This window comes from Anoplolepis gracilipes, chromosome 6 (assembly GCF_047496725.1).
Source record: "Anoplolepis gracilipes chromosome 6, ASM4749672v1, whole genome shotgun sequence".
Lineage (NCBI taxonomy): Eukaryota > Metazoa > Arthropoda > Insecta > Hymenoptera > Formicidae > Anoplolepis > Anoplolepis gracilipes.
The window spans coordinates 3,775,666-3,796,491 of NC_132975.1; the positions used below are offsets into that span (position 1 = coordinate 3,775,666).

Sequence of the window (20,826 nt, forward strand, 5' to 3'; positions counted from 1 at the left end):
ATTTTGACTACTCACAGCTATTGGTAAACGTTCAACAGACGAGTCTCTAACATTTAATGACGATAAAAGCTTTCCATTCCAATGAACAACAACATAATTAAGTGGTGTTTCTTTAAATCTAGATTTAATGATTTCAGCACGCTCAGCTCTTAAATTCTGTCGGCATCGATGGATTGAAAATCGATTTATTACTAAATCATTTGAGTTATACCCTAAAGCTTCCGCCACTGCATGCAGGACATAAACTGAATCTCTTACACTTAATCGACATCTATCTAAACATTCAACGAGCTTAGGCGTAATAAAATTAATGTGACCTCTCTTTATTTTAACTGATGGTGATGAAGATTCTGACTGTTCTACATTGTTCAAGTTTGTTCCGAAACATTTGATTCTGCATCAGATTCATCAGATGTTAATGAAATTGACTGATGTTGACGGAAATGCTATCTGTTTTTAATACACAATTTTTCTTTTTATTTTCTGGTTCTTACGTTCTTGTAATTTTCTTTCTTTCATTATTAATTTTCGATCGATAGATTCAAGACAACCTATCCTCCCACGCTTCCTCTGATTTATTAGAAATTGTTTATCTTCTTCAATTTTAATTATATTTAAAGCATCTAAATGTGTAATGTCAAATAAGTTGTCTAAATTATCCATAAACTTTCTCTCCTATAAATTTTTCCATTTTTAAAAAATTTTTTTGTAAACTGCGCCATTTATCGTACAAATTTATTAATTTAGATATGCAATGTTGAACAGCCCTGGTAGGAATTCTGGCCTTTTCCCAAAAAATGATACATTCACGAACAGCTAAGTTTGCACTTTCACGTACATTCAATTTTACACATTTTATATTATAAAATAATATTGAAAGCACTTGTCTACTTGATGGTAGTTTTGAACCAAGAATTTGAGTATTTACACTACCAACTAAAAAAATATTAGTATCATGTCAAAGTACTACAGTCATTATTAAAATAAACAATAAATGAAAATTTAATTTATATGCACCGCAGAGTAATATTGGTCAGAAAGCTGCTATGGTTGACTAATTTAACGCAAGTTGCAACACGTCTTAACATACGTTCATTAAAAACAAAAGTTTGCGGAACAGTGACGCTATCCAGAGAGACTTTTATGATTATCATGACGCGATATGAAAATCAGTAATGGAATCTTTACAATTCCTTTTACATTTATGCAGTAAATATATTATTGAATTAACGATTGTTTTACATTATACAATAATTTAAATTTTCTTTGTATTGATGTATAATAATAAATTTACTAAAAGTTATTCAGATTTTTATATTAAGCTCGACATATTGTTTGCGGCAAATTTCAATAATTTTCTTTCATATTTCTTTTATATTTTTATTATTCATTATTCTATAATTCTATATGTGATAAATATAAATGCAATCTGATAAATCAAAAGGAACTCAACATTGATAAATTTTGTGATATATACTTCAGTTACTATAAAATTTATCTCAGTTTATAAGCGTACTTAAAATAAATATAAGCTTTACATTGACAACTTATAACTAATTTTTTAAATATTTTATAAGATGTTTTTAATTATAAGGAATTATGAAAATAAATATAATAATAATCTTTTTGTCAATCCACCTAGTTATTCTATAATGTAATAATTATAAATAATAAATAATACAATAATATATTTACTACATAAATGTAAAAGGAATTGTAAAGATTCCATCATCAATTGATTTTTCACGTCACGTCATGATTATTATAATCTATTCTGAAAATATCACTGGCTTGTCGGCATGAGTTAACAATGACTAAAAAAATTAAAAAAATTCATTGCTTATTTTTATCCATATTGAAAGCTTTTTAAGGAGTGAGAGTAGAAAAATTCCGAGATCAGTAAATAAGGGACCACCTTAACATATATACAGGGTGTCCCATTTTAATTCCTCCAGTTGAATATCTCGAAAACCAAGCTCGGGAGAGAAAAATGTTTCAGGCAAAAGTTGTTTGATTTCGAGGTGGCCATAGGATGGTACCATTGGTCTGACCTTGAAGAGTCATTTGAAGGTCATGTTTAATTTTTTAAATAGGACACCCTATATATTATTGCATTTTTTTGTAGCTTATCTTAAGAGCTTTCCAAAACACTATAATAAAATATTTTTTTATTAAATACTTTTCGAGTTATAAAGCTTCAAAGTTGTAGTATTTTGACATAAAATATCTCGAGATATCTCGTAAAATATTCATTTTTCAATTATCTTACCCTAATACTTTTATGCATAATAATGAGACGAATCAATTGGTGTAAAGAAAACACATAGTTATCTTTAAGAAAAAATCTGAATTTGCAACTAGCAGTTACACATTTTTACTTTAACATAATTATATGTTTTAATTATGCCAATTGATTCGTCTCGTTATTCTGTGCATAAAAGTATTAGAGTAAGATAATAAAAAAATGAATATTTTACGAGATATCTTGTATTTTATGTCAAAATACTGCAACTTTGAAGCCTTATAACTCGAAAAGTATTTAATGAAAAAATATTTTATTATAGTGTTTTGAAAAGTTCTCAAGATAAGCTACAAGAATATGCAATAATATATAGGGTATCAGTAGTGATATAAGGGGGATTCTACCCAGGAGCTCAAGGGGGCGGGGGGGATGACGTCACGCAGGTCCGCAACACAGCCGGTGGACGAAGGGACAGCGGAGAGGAGAGAGAGGTCCGCGGCGCGGTCGATAGACGAAGGGACAGCGGAGAGGGAAGAGAGGTCCGCGGCGTAACCGATGGGTCCGCGAGTAGGGAGAGAGGGATAGAGAGAGACGGCGCGATAGGCGTTCGCAACGCGGTAGAAAGAGACGGAGCGATAGACGTGTAGTATAGGGATAGGATAAGGAGAGCGCTATATGCATTGTACATAGTGTAGGACAAGGAGAGCGCACGTGGTGGGAAAAGGAGAAGATTACAATAGAAAGATAGTTTGAGAGAGAAAGAAGGAGGGTGAGGAGAAAGGCGTTAAGCTGGAGGCTAAGGCGTACGCGAAGAAATAAATTTTTGTATATCAAATTTTTATATATATATATATATGTTATGGTAAATGTGATTAATCCGGTGATTATGTATAATTGCCGGTTATTATATATAATTACCACTAAGTTTGGTAAATGTGATGAATTCTTGAATATTTATCAAATTAACCGGCGAGTTTATATAATTCCCAACTCGTAATGGCGAATGTGATAAAAGTCCGTTACTGTTCGTTATTGGCGGTCTTTGTCGATGTCGGATGCACTCTCTTTTTTTCTTACGCCGTCCCTTTGACGAGCGGCGAACGCGCACGTGTCGCAATTGGACTTTGTCCACAATTCCGCTCGACTCCTACAGTAGTATTTCCAATTTCGTGCCGGCCAGACGTTTTTTCGCTGCTCTCTCGTATTTTATAAAATATTGAATGATGGCTGGTATGCTTGAGCGTTTTAACTCCAAGTTAGTTAATATTATGAACACTATGAAAGCAAACAGTGGTTTTCTGACGAAAGAAAGATATGATGACTTGTTAAAAAAAGTGAGTAATAGTAAAAACAAAAGTAGTGGGAAAAAACCGGAAGATTATCAAAGATTAAAAAGATACGATGTAATGAAAGTCGGAAATGTTGAAAAATTTATCTTTCCCGTAAATAAAGACACCTCCAGTGTTAGATTTTACGTGTACTTTCAAGAACTGTTTACCATAATTCATGCAGCACATTTATCAATAGGCCATGGTGGTAGAAACAGGATGTTAAAAGAACTTCAAAAAAAGTACAAAAACATTACTACCGAAGAAGTGATGATTTATCTAAATTTGTGTGAAAGTTGTCAAAAAAAATCAAAGGTACCGAAGAAAGGACTTGTTGTTAGGCCAATGGTCTTTCAAGCGATGAACTCAAGATGCCAGGTAGGTTAGGTAGACCTAATTGACATGCAGTCGCAACCAGATAATGACTTTAAATTTATATTGGTCTATCAAGACCACTTGACAAAGTTCGTACAGTTGCGTGCCCTAAAAAGCAAACGTGCAGAAGAGGTTGCATGTAACCTAATTGATATTTTTACTATATTTGGAGCCCCCAGTATACTGCAAAGTGACAATGGCCGTGAGTTCAGTAACCAAATCGTAGAAGAAGCTTGTGCAATGTGGCCGGATCTGACAATTGTGCACGGAAAACCTAGGCACAGCCAGACTCAAGGTTCGGTCGAACGTGCAAACCAGGATATTGAAAATATGCTAAGTTCTTGATTGGAAAGCAATCAAACTAGTAAATGGTCCGAAGGGTTACACTTTGTGCAACTTATGAAAAATAGGGCATTTCATGAAGGCATCAAGTGTACTCCTTATGAAGCAATGTTTGGGACGCCTGTAAAAGTAGGCTTGAAAACGTCTTCTTTCCCGAATGACTCTATCGAACATCTTAGAACCGAAGAAGAGCTTCAAGCTCTAATCAAGACAGTTAATAACGCTTCCGAAAACATCAATAGCGAAATAGAAGATGATTCCGATGTGAACAATAACGATTCATCGCAAAATGATCCTCCACCTGAAGAATTTGAGACTCAGAAAGAAGATGAAGCAGCGGTCCCTTTAATCAGACAGATATTTTAAGCAGGCAAGAACAAGTAAGAAAATATAGAATGAGTGCTAAAGAAGGTTTAGAATCACAGGCAAAGAAAATGTTGAAAGTTTGAAATCTTAAATTTCCTTCTGGTAAAGTTGGTGACACAGTGAAATTACGAGTACCAGACGTTGACAGAGCAAGAAGTGATCCACGAAATTTATTAGCGGTGATATTAGAAGTTCAAAATGAAGAGTTTTATCAGTTAGGAACAAAACAAGGAAGACTTTCACACTTGTATACCAGAAATCAGTTCACAATCTGTGAAGAACAATTTATTTTGCTTGACGATGTTTCAGCTCTAGCAATATCACTTCGAGAATGTGTTAGAAAATTATCTCTTTCTGGAGGTCAGGGATATCAGCGATGCGAGTAGTAATGGGGCAGGTATGGCCCGTCAAAACAAACCCCCACCACCGCGCCCTCGGGCACCGCGGGGGGTGTCTGGTGTTTTCCCCCACCACCACCGGGACTGACAGAAAAAAAAATTGGTAGTTGGAGGGGAAAGGGTTCGTGCTCAGGTAAGAAAAATTTATTTTTTGGAAAAATTTTCTGGTTTTCTCGGGACTTGAACCTGGTTCTTCGGGTCCTTCGTATTGCTGATCCTGGTCCTGGTGTGTTGAGCCAAATAAAAACGAAGGACCCGGGTCCTTTGTATTGCTGATCCTGGTCCTGGTGTGTTGAGCTAAATAAAAACTTACTAGAATAAAGGTTAGATAAGGCATTTATGTTACGTAGTGGGGCAGGTATGGCTCTTGGGCCGATATCGGTTACGGTGCTGGTGAAGGGAGTAAAAAGCGCTTTGACGTTCTGCAAGCGGGGCAGGTATGGCTCTTGGGAGATATCGGTTACGGAGACGGTGGTGGGACGGAAAAGCGCGTTCTGCACGTGGGGCAGGTATGGCCCGTCAAAACAAATGACGTCACATGGTAGTTGACCACGTATAACGTCATGCCTGTGAAAATGAAAAAAAGATAATAACACAGGAACGTGCAGGTTCTGTCAAACGCGATGGTATGACGCAACGAAAGAAATAGTATTATCGGTGTCTTATATTACGATGAGCGCCTATTGTTGAAAGAGGTTGCGGAACATCCCCTTTCAACAATAAAAGTAACGGAACTACTTATATGTAAAATGGGAAAGAGGAGCGGGTGAAAGAAATAGATAAAAATAAAATTGCTCACATTTATTGATGCAGATGTTTACTACAAAAATCAAGATTCTTATTACATATAATTAAGGTAATAATTAATTTTTATTAAGTAATAGTACAATGTATTTTTTTATATTTTATTACACAAAGGTTTACATGTTTAAGCGTTACATGTCGGTATGTTTAATACGTTTTTTGTGAAAGAAAATTTTATTAAATAATCGTACAATCAAGCGATCGTTACGTTCGCAATCTTCGGTAAAAAGAGTAAGAAACTGATTAAGATCGTAACCACTACACATATAATATAAAAATACGCAGCAGTATTGTCCGCAAGTTTGAGAAAAAATTCCTTGTAATTGCTGGGTGTTCCAATAGTAGATGGTGGAATTTCGTCGCAGTCGGAGTAAAAATCCGGAATACAAAGGGGGTAATCCGTAGCTATCGAAGTAAGTGCCTGTACCGCATTTATCGAGGAAGAAAGCGACCCAATGTTCTCCAGGTCGAGTATGGTTGTCGGTGTTAGCAACGATGGCCGTCGACCTCGTCCACACCCTCGGAACTCTGTCGGCAGAATACACTCCCACATGTCTGGTATCGAGATGATGGAGTGCTTGCAAAATTTCGCGAGAGTTCATTTTTTTCCAACAAAGGTGAACGAACGTGCGGTATTATTTGAATAACGTCGGTTTTTACCTCTTTTGATAATGCGATTTTATCAATATCGGCTTTCGGGTTTTCAATGTCGGTTTGCGTAGTAATGTTAGTAATTTTGAACTTGTTTTCATCCAGCAACGTCTTTGATTTCGTCAATTTCACGAATCCCTCTTCTTCTTCTTTTTCAATTAGATGTTCGATTTTTTGCAGGTTTTGTTTCTCTTTTTCATTACTCGATTTAATATTTTCATAATGTCACAAAAAACATAATCTTTGCTTTCGATTTCCTCGGCGATTTTGTCGTCCGTGATCTCGGAGTATATTTCACAATCTTTCTCAGTACTACAACTAACTTGAGTACTAAACGTAACGTCGATATCACGATTATTTTGTGTGACTAACCAGTATTTTAGTTTATAAGCATTGTGTAATGCGCAACGGAAGATTCCAAAATTCCAAAATCCGTGGTGAGAGCAATATCGTCCGTCTTCTTCTTTTGACGATAGATTTTTAAATGGCGGAGAGATATCTTCCAAATTATTTATATCTCTGGAAAGTATATTCCGCAAGTAGCTTGCCTTTTCGTTGCCTCTAACGTAAATGTAACGCACGATATCGATATTTTATTTGAAATTGGAGGGGGAATTTTTAACCGAGTATTACATTACGTAGCATAAATCGTGCATAGATAAACTAGCCGGAAAAATCGACGATGACTTGACGCGACGCGTCGATTTCTATCACATTATCGAACTCTGCGTAAACAATACAGTTAATGGTCTCGGCGAGAGCTCTCTCGAATCGCACTTCTAATCGCAAACTTCCATGTTTCACAAGATTCCAATGGCCGGCACAATTAGCGGACAAATCGGGTATAAGCAAAGGTCAAAAGCAAATAACGTATATCCCTTGAAATAATCCTCTCTGCTTATAGAATTTTCTTCATTCAAAAAATGGATACCTGTTCCCGAAAAAAGCGTTTGATAAGCTTCAACATAAAGCGGTTCTTCAACCGAGAAAACCGGCTGTAATGGCCTACTGGAAATTTGCATACCATCGACATACATCGAGAAGAAATTTATACCCCAATTTTTAAAATTAAACGGATTTAATTTTCTATCACCATTAAATGCTTTATTATTGACGAAACCGACTATTATTCGTTTCGGTAGTTGACCTAATATTGCATTATCTATTGATTCCGCCATTACTCTGCTATGAATCGTAAAAGTTTTAACCTCGACTCTCGTAAGTGGATACTTGGCAGTAACTTTACTCAACATTCTAGCGTGTACAAGTAACACCCCGGCGCTTATTTTCGTTCTTCTCACAAGTAAGCTGGCATCCAATATATGAATTTTCGATAAACTGTTACTTTCCATGAGACAAAATGAATCTTTCGAGCGTACAAGTCGTAAGCGTACTTCTACGCCATTAATTAAAAATTTGTCTTGATTGAAAACGTCGCAATGAAGATGTCCTATAAGATCTAGCGCTCGTTCTCCGTGAATGTATCGAGCTGGTCTCACGAACGTTGCCTTTTGATTCCAATAGATCGTCCATGTATCCGGGTGTATACATAACCGCGTCCCATAGACTCGAGGTTAGATGGGTAGTTTTTGCGGGTGAAGAGTAATTTAACAACGCCTCGATGTACGCGCGGTACGCGTAAGCGTTGTTCGGAGGCGACACGAGCTTTTGATTGAAATACACGTCGATCTGATTGAAGATGGAGTGGAGTAAATGATTTACGGGACCTACTTTGACCTCTGTGGCGGCGGCGGTATCTCCCGTTCGCGGCGCAAGGTCGTTGTTGATTTCCACGCGCACTCGAAGACTCAGCATGGTATGTGTGAGATCTAAATATTCTTCTCCATGGCCTGGGATGACGAATTCTATCGGTGAGTCGTCCGAGAGCGAGCTGACGGGTTTGTAATAGATCCATTGTGAACTTTCGATGCTAGTCTGCGTGGGTGGTAAAGAAAAAAGATCGAGTTCACTTTTTAAACACTCGCTCGAATGCGTATGAAGAAAAGACATGATTATTTACCGTAAATTTTTATCAATATCTTTTACCGATATTTTCGTCGTCTACTATGTTTAGCGTAGTATCGTTTAAGAAAATATGTCGGATACGGTGCGCTTTCTAGAAGTTTTACGACGTTTCGCGGAGGAGTTATGTCTTTTCTTTGACTTGCGATTTTTCTTTCTCCCCTTGCTTTTTAATGTTTTATTCCGCGCTTTGATTTTTTTCGGTAATCTTTTCTTATTTGATCGCCGACGTTTACGTGACGACGTTACCGCGGATTTAACGATACGCGCGTTAAGCCCGGCGAAAGGAAACTGAGCTGCGTGCATTTTCGCATCTGTCTTATATCCCAAGCCTTTCATCAGACTACTTATTTTTTCTTTAGCTTTTCTCTTGAGATTTTCGCGCGATTCTTTAAAACGATTTTCGGCCGACACCTTTAACGGTATATTATTTTCAATATCATCGATTATATTAACACCTGCTTGTAAAGCTTCTTTCCCTACTGCACGCGCTTCTCTACTTAGATAAGGTAGTATACGTCTAAATAATCCTCCTAGAAAACTTCCGATTCCATGACCGCATTGATAAGGTGCGCCGACGAAAACTCTCGGAATTCCACCACCTCTGCCGCTTTGTAAATTGTAATACTCGTAGTAGTCTGTCATGTTGCATTTGAGAACTTAATTTTTATCTTTTTCCCTATGACGCCGACGTTCGCAATACTAACGGGTTCGCCTAAAGTGTAACGTCACAGTTGATGTTCCGGATTCGAATGCTATTTTTTTTCCGAACTGATCTCTTATATCGATTTCAATCCTACTGAAATTTGTTCGTCATAACGGGATATAATGCAGAGAAGAGAAATGTTTCACTTGATTCGTTCCGTACTCGTAATCGCGACCATGCCCCTCGACCGACACTATTCGAAGAAGAGGAGACTGCAGATCGCCTGTTACGTAAGGTTCGCAAATATCACAATAAACGAATAGTTTATCGAGAATACCGCGAGCCAAACTACAGGATTCGTAACTAAAGAATCCAAAGTGTCCCTTTTCAAAATCGAGTTTAACAAAAATTGATGTAGATTTTTTTTTTTAATCAGGATTATATGTCGTAAGCATAGTATAGTATCGTCCTTCCCACTTAGGAGCATTATAAAGTGCATCCCTTAAACCGAGTATTCGTAGAAGTTTATCGGAAAAGTTTACATAATGATTTAGTTTGCATTTATTTTCATCACACTCGAGGTAAAATTCTATACTACCGACGGATAACCCCCGTCGATCCAGACGAAAATGCGAACCGACTCCTTTACACGTCGTATTAATCGCGTCGAGAAGTTCGTCCATATTTTTATAAATGCTAGCCCGTATTTCGTCTTCCCTCGAAGTTATCACAGAATCTTTTTCTTCGTTACCTCGAATGTCAACATCGGCGAATGTGAGTATATTCTCACCGCGTTATATATGAAAAAAAGTATTGGGAAATTGAATTTCGCTGAGCGCGACTTCCCATTTGCGGTGTAACTGTATCGATTGAGGCAATTCCGTAATAAATGACGAGGTAGTATTGTCCGGAAAATAACGCATACTGCTATTGCTCGGAAGAACCAGTAGAAATTGATCCTCCCTCATCTCAAAGATTTGTTAAACTTGAAGCGGGAATCCAACTATCGAACTTGCTAGGATAACCACGCCAGCTAACTAACAGCTGTTTATTATCACCACGTCCTCTGCTCTTTATCACGCGATCGATGATAAATTCTTCCTTCTGTAAATTTTTCTCAACTAGGGCTAATTCTTGCTCGTAAAAAATACCGTCTATGACCTCGCCGGCTAAAGTCACTTAGTTCGTACACTCGCGGTTTTCGCCAATCAAGAACCCGATGAATTCGAAATATCTCCTCGCTCCATTTTACCTCGTATCCTTTCTCGAAGGTGACTTTTACTCTACTGATCCGCACGAATTCGCCAACGCGATATTTAGCCTTTTGTTTTTCGCATTTCTCGTTTTTCCAACGAAGAGTTATATTTTCGCGCGCAATGCGGGCATTTTCCCGCGTAACGACCGCAGGTTGCATTTTGATACTGGAATAACGCGTGTGATTATAAGCGTGAATGATATCCTGCAAAACATTTATGTAACGTCGTGTATTTTTATGCATAAAATAACGCCACATACGTTCCTTGAGTGTTCTATTAAAACGCTCCACTATAGCTGCTTTAATATCAGGATTGCAAGTTACGCGAAAGCGAATGTCTTTTTCTTTTGAGAATTTTTGTACAGGACGCGCTATAAATTCTTTACCTTTGTCGGTCTGTAGACAAACCGGTAGACGACCATTGCTTCTTGAGAATATATGATCAAAAGCTCGTATTACACAGATACCTGTTTTGTCACGTAAAGGTTCAACCCATACAAATTTACTAAGCACATCGATTACTACGAGTAAATAGGAATAACCGTCATTATAGCTCTTGAGATTACGGAGATCAATCAAATCAGCTTCCCACAAATCGTCGATATTTGTCACGTTATAATGTAAACGCGGAAATTTTCGTCGTACCGGTCGATGCAGCGTGTACGCGTCTTGCGATTTAAGCCAGTCGAGAACATTGTTGGGACTAAAATTCGGTTTAACAGTTCGCGTTAAATTGTCCAGCGCGGAATACCCTGCGTAGTGCGAGGGGTCGTAATACAGTTTTTCGAATTCCGACATTAGAGTCTCATCCAATCGAGTAAACGTTTTTTCCCTTTCGACGGAGAATCTTCGTTATCATGTGTTAATGTTTCATCGGCGCTGTCTTCGCCGGCGGATACAAATATCGTGTCTGCGTCGGACTCGTTTAATTTACGAGTGTATGATTTTGAGCGCAGAGTTTTCTTCGGAGTGGAGCTCCCGCGAGGTAACGGATTTTTAATACGATGAACTCGTAACAAATCGCGATTACCTATGAGATTGGAAGGCGTGTTTATATCATGCAGTAATCGAGCAAACTGAATTCTTCCGGTTGCTTTTACGATTTTTCTTTCCCGTATCGCATCGTTTATGAGATTCGAGATATTCGATCCCGTTACGACTATACCGTCTATAGTCACAACTCCGCGTCTATCCCAGCTAATCTTAGACTCCGGGGTGTCTACCAAATATTTCAATAGAGCGCGTGCTTTGTCGCGATAAGATTTCGGCACGGAGATGACTATTTGTTTTATCATTTCCACCGATTGAGCGCGTTTTTTTCCGAAACTGCTACTAGCATTACTACCGCTAATGTTACCGTCACTGCTAATTAAAGTTTGCGTTTCCAAAAGTTCATCGTTATCGCCATCATACAAATCTTTCATGTCTTCGTTCTGCTCTTCATCTACCTCGCCATTATCTTTGCGTAAACGTTTTCTCGCAGCTCGAACAAAGTGAAGATAACGTTGAAGTACTTCCTTATACATTTTCCATCTTTTCCCCTCGTCGCGGGGAGTCGCGAGATTAAGAATACGGCACATCTCAGTATCGAGTCGCGATAAAGTAGTTCCAGGCGTCTGCACCGTATTATTATTTTCGTTAATATTTTCCAGATTTTGTTTTATCGAATTATCCGACGATGATGCGCTGGGTGCTATTTCCGGATGATGTTGATGTTGCATGCGCTGCATTCTCTCGAGATTTTCCGTAGAAATTAAAACCATTTTTTTAGCTCTTTTCATTATTCAAATATCGGAATCGTTAATGCTTTACTTTTTATTCTGAAAAAAAAGCTGATATAAAAAGTTGTATAATTTTTCATTTCCCGATAATCCGTGATAATATAATCTCGAGTAAAGGAGCAATAAGATAGGGTAAGAATCCTCCCCGTTGTACCAGTAGCTTTCTTCTGCCTCTCCAATTACCTCGTTTTGTCGTGACGCGTCGTAGTATGCTTGGCTAATCGCCTTTTTTCATTACTTCCAAGCGGTACGTTTCCTTTGAGCGTATTATAAGCGCACTCTTGTATGCACTTTATTAGTTTATTATCTGCAGTGCGTAAGAAAGACACTCTTTGATTTTTTTTTCAGATAGCACAAAGTTTTCAAAAAACATGCGTTTCGCTCGCCGATTGATCGTCTAGCAGTTTTATTGCTCCGTCCGACGAATTCCGCGACGTCAGTGACGAAGGGTATTTACTCTCTTTTACCATTACGATGTAATAGCGCGACTAGCAAAATGCGTATGTAATTACCTTCCTTTTATATACCCCCTTCCTCTATTGCTCGATCTACGAGGTACGTAGACGTAATGTAGCGAATCGTCGGGAAAGATACACGTCCGAAATCGATATTCGTCTGGAGTCGATTGTTTCAAATCAAGCAATAAATACCCATACGGTCTCGAGGTTGCGTCGTAGTATGCTTCTTCCATAAACTTTGGGTCGTCGAAATATACTTGACGTGCTAAATGACGAATTTGAGCACGATCACGCGGATTTTTGAAAACAACTATATAATTCGCGTTGAGAGATATGTCACGCTGTCCACGCCCCTAATGGAACAGATTTTGTGAGATAAGAATAACACTGAGATTCTTATGATGGCTTCCTTTCGTAAACAGATCCACGATAGTGTCGCACGATGATGATTCTCTCATAAGATCGTCGATTATTACCAATTTCGGAGAAAGCGGATCGTTGCAATAATCTTCCGGGCGCGGCAATCCCTCTCGAAATTCGATTATATTTTTTTCGCGTTTCTCAAAGTATTATTACCGCTAAAGTATCCGCTTCTTCGCGCGTATTTCTCTTCTACTTCTCTTTCACTCACAGCGTGTTGTAAGCGCTGATACGCATCTTGCCACTCGGCGTAATAAAATAAAATTCTCTCGAATTGTACATCGAACTTGATTGATAAACTTCGAAGGAAAGTTTCCACGAAAATCGTTTTTCCGCATCCCGTAGGACCGCAGACGATCGACGTCCAAGGATGTTTCCAGCGTACATCCATTTTGCAAAATGAGCGATTGCGCATTTACACACAAATTCATAAATGAAATAAGTTCATTGTCATCCTTACAAATAATAATAAGCTTGTTAAAAATGCGCATGCGCGATAAATTTTTAATGTTAAAAGTTGGAATGCAAAGGAATAAGCTTATCCACGCTTCGGGGCCCTTCACCCGCGGCGGTCGCGTGCTCGCGCTAGCGAATATCTCGGTGAGCGTAATGGCGCGGTGATAAGCTGTATCTTTAGTAAAAATGCTCTCACCAGCATATATATGCTCGCGATAACAAGTGATTAAGCGTACGCGCTATTTTTAAAAAAATTGTTTTACTAAATAAAAAATATACCACTTAAAAACTAAATTAATAAAACTGAAAAATATAAAAAGTTGGGAGGAAATAGGAGCAGTATTTTTATTAAAAATGAATTTTTTATTTTTATATTTGCATTTACATAGCATTTTTCTTATCAGCTATATTTACATTTTTCAACTAAACTAAGATTTACATTTTATTATAAAAAAAATTACAGCTATATTTAAAACTAAAATTTTATTTTACAAAACTTTACATTTTGACAATATTTATATTTTACGCAGGGTGGGCGGAAAACGTGCGCAATTCTATATTTTTACACGCAAGTTAGAGGAGTGAACAGGAAAGTATGCTAATATCTATCAAGTTTCTGATAAATACCCGTACGGTAGAGAATATCGTTTTGTTTTTATAAATCTTCGTTTTAATAGCACAGGCGCACATCTTTTTGTTTCATCACGCGTAATTATATCATGAAACACTGTGCGCCGAATGGCTTTAAACCGAAGATTTATCCTCGATTCAGGGGTTGTTTCTTCTACTTGTTCCTCTGCCTGTTCCTCTCTTTCTCTTTGTAATAATAATTCTCTAATGCTAATAAAATTAACTAAGCGCGAGTTTTCAAAGTTCAGAGTTATACCCTTTACTTTACAAACTTTGCGAGTGAGTCCATCGGGTGTACGAACCACATACGCGTAAAATTTCGGTCCACCGGATACGAACGACTTTATATAGCTACCCTTGCCGTAGTTTGCGAGTTCATCCGTCATATCGCCTAAAAAATTACCCGTACGCGGTTCGTATTCCTGAGGATCCCTGGTACTCACGTGTATACATGAATCGATATCATAATACAAAACGCGGCTTTTTAATTTTTCTAAATATCCGTATAATTTTAATCTTGCTTGTGCCGTTGTGTAAGCTGCTATTACTACATTAGTAAGAGGCGATGGTACGATTGCTTCTTGTCGCATTCGTGACGAAACATATATTACCTCGTCGTTTACGGGCAATATATCGGTTATTTCGTGTTGCGGGCTAGTGAGTAGGCTCATTAATTTCTACTGCGTTTTAACGATGTCAGTATGTGGCAAGTTTTTGCGTTGACCAAATTTTCCCCAAAAAGAATTTAATGCTAGTTTCGCGACCGAACGTAAACCGCGGTTGTGTACGATGTTATTTTTCTCAAGAGTAATACCTTCTATTTCCTCGTATTTACAAAGATATCGCTCTTTAGCATCGTCATCCGTGCATTCGCTCGGCCAACCACTAGCCTCCTGCTTTAATTGTAAAAATGTGTTTATATATCCGGCGAATAGACCTTCCTGGCGCGTGGTGTGATTATAACGAGTGACATTATACTGCCAAATCTCACTAACCTCTGTCACAAAATAACCTTTCTCAATAGCTTTCTTTAATTCGCATATCCATGTACCTTCGAATTCGCGTTCGGAAGGTTTATGAGCGCACGTGGATTGAGAAAATGTTTCGCAACAAGCACGACACAACGCGAATAATTTACCCTGCACGCGATAGGGTAATACAGGGTGAAAAAGATTGCGGGGAGGAAGTACTCTGCAACGAACGATTCCTTCGACCGACTCGAAATTATATCCGGCGATATTCCGATTAATTCCGCGCATTCTTCACCTACGTATATCGTTGGATGCCCGAAAAGCACCAGTTTTCAACACATACGGGTACAGTGAACATACATCAACATATCGTATCTTCTCCGTTCCCGTAATCTCGTAGCGCGTCACAATATTTTCTGTGCGCCCTCCGTAGAAGGAGTGTCGAGGATCGAGTGGTTCGTTGTCTAACATTTGATGATGTAAATATTTACGCATCTCAATATTTTCATTTATATCGTGATCAAAGTCGCACTCCCATTTCTCTATCACCCTGTATCCCCGTGTTCGAAGATAAGATGTCGTTGCGACGGTATGCTCATAACGTAAATCGTTTGTATCTGTATGATCTGAAGAAAGCGATTTATCGCGATTGACTCGAAAACATCTCGAACAACCATGCCAGAAACATCCGTGAAACTGTAACACGTAATATTGCGTTACTCCGTTTTCCACAGACTCGTAGTACCCATCGACAAGCGTGCCATCGGATAAACGATATTCCCTGCTTCGCCCTGCGTGGATAATGCGATGATCGAGCTCACGCCCCTTCCACACTAACCGCTGTAGAGCTTTGCGCGACTGAATATTTACACGTCTGTAACCACCCACAGGAATAACACCTATCTCTCTTTCGCGCAAGTTTTTTCTGAATACTCTCATGCACGTACAAGCAATAGTTGTACATTCCTTGAATGGACACACATCCCCGCGCTGTAAAAAGATCTTTCTAAAAGCCATGCACGCTTGTCTAAGAATATTTACGTCATTACGGCGATAATCCAATATTTCGCGTTGAAAATCAAACACATAATTCGCACGCGTCATCTCGGAGTGCCATGCCAAAAATTTTTCGCGTTCTTTCACCTGTATGGAATCAGGTGAATAATATTGTACATTGGGCAGTGGACCGACATAAGTTTGATTATCGATAGTATTAAATAAGTGAGGAAAAATACCTTTATTTGAAATATCCGTCAGACCGAAAGCCTTGGGTAATTCGGATAAACGCATCGGCATATAATTAACCCTATCGATAAATTTTGTACGTTCCACCGTTAATACAACTATTTTCGTTCCGTTTAAAATTACTCGCGGCTCTAACGAGATACGGTTTTCCACGATATGATGTAAAATAAATTGAGTATCAAACGATTTAGCGTTATGTGCGATACAAATTATTTGTTTAAAATATTTTGTCGGACGCATTACAAAATCTACAAATTCCTGTACGGGATTACGATGAAATATATATTCCCGAATCCCGCACCAACGACATCGCACCGAGGTTTCATTTATTTTCGCGCATGACTCGCAATTTGATGAGCTACGCAGAGCGTAGGCACGTGAATTTTTACATTCGTGGTACCTTGGAGCGTTTCGTCTTGCCTCGTCTCAAAGTCGTAAAACACGAATGCTACGCGGCTTTTTTTACGTGCGGGTATATAATTATTTTCGCCGCCGTTCCTCCGTTGTTCTCCCTATTCTCTTCGATAAATTCCGCACAATAAGGATTGGAATTATCGTCGCGCCGAATAGGTAACATCTAACAAAGGTGGTTCAGCGATTGTAAAGAATGACACACGCCGCAATAAGCCATGTCGCATTCGTGTTATTTATTTCTTTGAATTAACCGACCGCAATTATTACAAAATCGTACAATTTCGCAAACGCTTTTTTGCGATTTTCCATCGTATGATTTCCGCGCACGGTGACGCTCCAAGCACTCACGATTAAAAAATCCCCATCCACAATTATCGCACCTAATATGTGACGTATCTGTTTGCTCGCACGGCGGCATTGCGTTACATCGCGGACATTTGTTAGAGCATCGATGCTCTCCCTTATCGGAGCGATAACTTAAATTACACGGAACGCAGTATCCTCGCCCACCCGCGGCGGTCCTTAAATTTAAAATTACGTCGAAATGCTTTATGTCCAGATGAAATAATATATTTAAGCACGTTCTTGTTTCTCACTGTAGAGAGGCTAAGAATTCAACCCCGTTGTACAACGGTTTACCGCCCCGACCAAAAGTAACGATATTATATATCACTATAGCAATATTATCCCCGGCGAGATATTGTTGAAAGCGTTCGATTTCGGGAATTCCGCTTCCTTCCTCAGGAATCATGACACCTGCATTCCTCGTAAGTTGCAACGCTAAGTCGCGTTGTAACAGAGTTTTGTCGTCTCACTGCGTTCCATTTTTCATGTAACTCTCCCGTGCGCAAATTTCCACGCTCGTTAAAAATTTGAGCGGATACAAGCGCGCGAGGGAGACATAAATTGTCCGAATTGCAAATCGTTAAAATCGAACGCTTAACAATAATATCCCGTGTAAGTGAGTTACGTCCGCGTCCCTGAGGAGGAGTAACTTTAGAAACGCGGATATTAAACGCTAGAGCTATATCATGACCGTCGCAACTATGCGCTAATGAACTTACAAGATTCCAAATATTCTCGTAAGTCAAGTCGCGAAATGGTCGGAACGATATACCTGCGGGTCCACGCGTAAAATTTCCGGAATCAAAAGTCATCCCGACGTAATCATCTGGTACGCACGAACGCGTTACGTACGTGTGAAGTTTCCGAAACGCGTTCTCTAGCCAGTTATATACATTAGCCCCCTCGGGTACGGGTCGGATACGAAAACTAATTTCGCGTCTCTCTATACCGAAATTTCTAAATTGGCGCACGTTTTCCGATAATAATACAATATTTCTAAAATTATTTTCTATCTGATCGCCAGTATATACACCCTCCTCTTCTCTTCTATCGGGCTCGTTTTCCATAGCGTCAAGTGTTTCCTCATCTGCATGCGGCTGATTTTCTTCTTCTACGCGTATTTGTTGATGTTGATGTTGTTGACGTTGTATTACGCCACTTCTTCCACCCCCGATCTGTACTGTGAAAAATAAGAATAATTAAATTATTTTGATGAAATATTTCGTAAAATATTTCTCTCTTACGTTTAAATTTTGTTAATAATGTAAAATTGTTATGTTATTATTTATGTTAAGCTAACTTACTCGTTTTAATATTCTCCCTTCAACCTTCTGTTACGTCGGTATATCTTTAGAGATCGTACACGTGTATGAAATATCGGAGACGATAGTTGTTGAGTAAAAGTTTCCTAGTAAAATTTTTTCAATTAAAATAAAATTTAAACGTAAGAGAAGAACTAAAGAATGTGTTAAGTTATTACCTTCTTCTATCATCGACACGTCATTTATATCATTTTCTTCTTCTTCCTCCTCCTCGCCTTCCGCTTCTTCTTCCTCTTCTCTCATTTCTTCTTCCTCTTCTCTCATTTCTTCTTTCTCTTCTCTCATTTCTTCTTCTTCTTCTCCCATTTCTTCTTCTTCTTCTTCTTCTTCTTCCTCAGTCATTTAGCCCGATTCTATTTCTGCCTCTTCATTTTCCTCCCTCAGGTCTTCATTCCGTACTTCTTCATTTGCTGTGATGTAATCTAAAAAATATTGTATTAATTTTCGTTTAAAAAATCTTTCGCGCTATTTTTTTTATTCGATGTAATATTTTTTACTTACTTGCAATCTGGGAGAATATGACCACTTCGTCAATTGAGCTAATTTCTCCGGAAAGCGGTTTCTCTGTGTCATTCTCTTCCCCCTCCGTTAAATCGATAACAGGAGGTTCTGGAGTTAACACTATGCGAACCCGTCCTGAAATGTACGGTGTTTTAAAATTTGAAAAATAATATTTTGTTTTTCATCAACACTATAAAATATGTGTTAAAACTTACGTGAAGGTCCCGCCTCTGGCGACGTGTCTGCTTGACGTCTCCTGCGTAAACTTAATCTACCGGTTCGATCTTCGTTTATTCGAGGGTGACGATTTCCTTCGACTCTCGCGATCGTGATCGGGCGCGTTGAGTCTAAAAATTGTTCGATTTAAATAACATATTTTATAATTTTAAACCCGATAAAAGTAAAAATAAAAACTTATCATTCGAATTCTGGAGAAATCGATGAAAATGCAACCGAAGAAATTCTATGTGCCCACCAGCATCGCTCTCTTCTTCACCAAAACAGATCCGCAATTCGATAACTTCTCCGGCGATATTCAAAAGTTCGCGAAAATTGCAAAAATGCCCTAGGCGAAATAATACCGCGAGCACCACGCTAGGACACTCGCCAGCGAACTTTCCGAAGACGCTATAATTTTTTTCGTCGTCGCTTGTTAATCCGAACAATTTGTCAAATTTCTGGCCGCACAAACTCTGTGCCAGTGAAAGGCAAATTTCTATAACGTTTTTAAGATTCGACATGATAATTAATTATTTGCACTGTAACTCGCGTGATGGATAAAATTCAAATTCGGAACTTGAAATGTACTTTTTCCAATACGGAGAACCATATTTATATATTTTAAAGAAAACGCCTCTTTAGGAAGAGGGGAAAATTCTTTGATTTTGCATTGGTCGGATTGTTAAACAAAATGCGATAGGACAATACAATGCAAAACCTTCAAATGTTTTATTATTATATTTTCTTCTTTTATGATGGATTAACGGTAAGTTCAAAGAAAGTTTTGGAAATAATCTATTTCTCACGTTTACATTTCTTTTTTTGTTACGGTAATAAACGAATATTCCTTTTTTGTTACGTGAAGTAATCTTTATTATTTTCTTTATTTCCGCGGCGGCACGTTATAAGAAATATGTCGTGAAAAATTTCGGTAATCTTTATTATTTTCTTTATTTTCTCGACTATTTATAAGAAATATATCGTGAAAAAAATTTCGGAAAAACCAACAAGCAATAAACATTTATTCCTTTTTTTGTTACGCAAAGTAATCTTTATTATTTTCTTTATTTTCCCGGCGGCACGTTATAAGAAATATGTCGTGAAAAAAGTTTCGGAATAACCAACAAGCAATAAACACTTATTTCTTTTTTTTTTTTTTTTTTTTTTTTTTTTTGTTACGCGAAGTAATCTTTATTATTTTCTTTATTTTCCCGGCGGCTAGCTATAAGAAATATGTCGTGAAAAAATTTTGGAAAAACCAACAAGCAATAAATAAATATCTTTTTTTTATAACTTTTATATGTGACGCAAGGTTTTGTTTTTTTTCTTGGCACTCTTTAGAAATTCTTTCTCTAAATTTATATTGAATACAATTTTATTTATATATATATATATATATATATATATATACAGGGTGGACCATTTTAATCCATCCAGTCGAATATCTCGAAAACCAAGCCCGGGAGAGAAAAATGTTTCAGACAAAAGTTGTATGGCTTCGAGGGGGCCATAAAATAGTACCACTGGTTTGATCTTGAAAAGTCATTTGAAGGTCACGTGAAGGTCACTTCAAGTTTCTTAAATCGAACACCCTTTATATTTTTACATATTTTTGTAGCTCATCTCGAGAGCTTT

At 37.9% G+C, this 20,826-nt stretch overlaps 1 protein-coding gene and 1 pseudogene across 1 annotated transcript; one reads left to right on the forward strand and one right to left on the reverse strand.

The window, feature by feature from the left end:
* The first annotated feature begins 3,972 nt into the window (after positions 1 to 3,972).
* LOC140667211 (KRAB-A domain-containing protein 2-like) lies at positions 3,973 to 4,290 on the forward strand. The gene has a single exon (XM_072894955.1). The coding sequence runs from the start codon at positions 3,973 to 3,975 to the stop codon at positions 4,288 to 4,290; it is 318 nt and encodes a 105-aa protein (XP_072751056.1).
* Positions 4,291 to 9,230: 4,940 nt separating this feature from the next.
* On the reverse strand, positions 9,231 to 10,142 carry LOC140666613 (uncharacterized; annotated as a pseudogene).
* Positions 10,143 to 20,826: the final 10,684 nt, after the last annotated feature.

Coding starts and splice junctions, on each gene's coding strand:
- LOC140667211 (XM_072894955.1), top strand. CDS start 3,973: ATGCAGTCGCAACCAGATAATGACTTTAAATTTATATTGGTCTATCAA.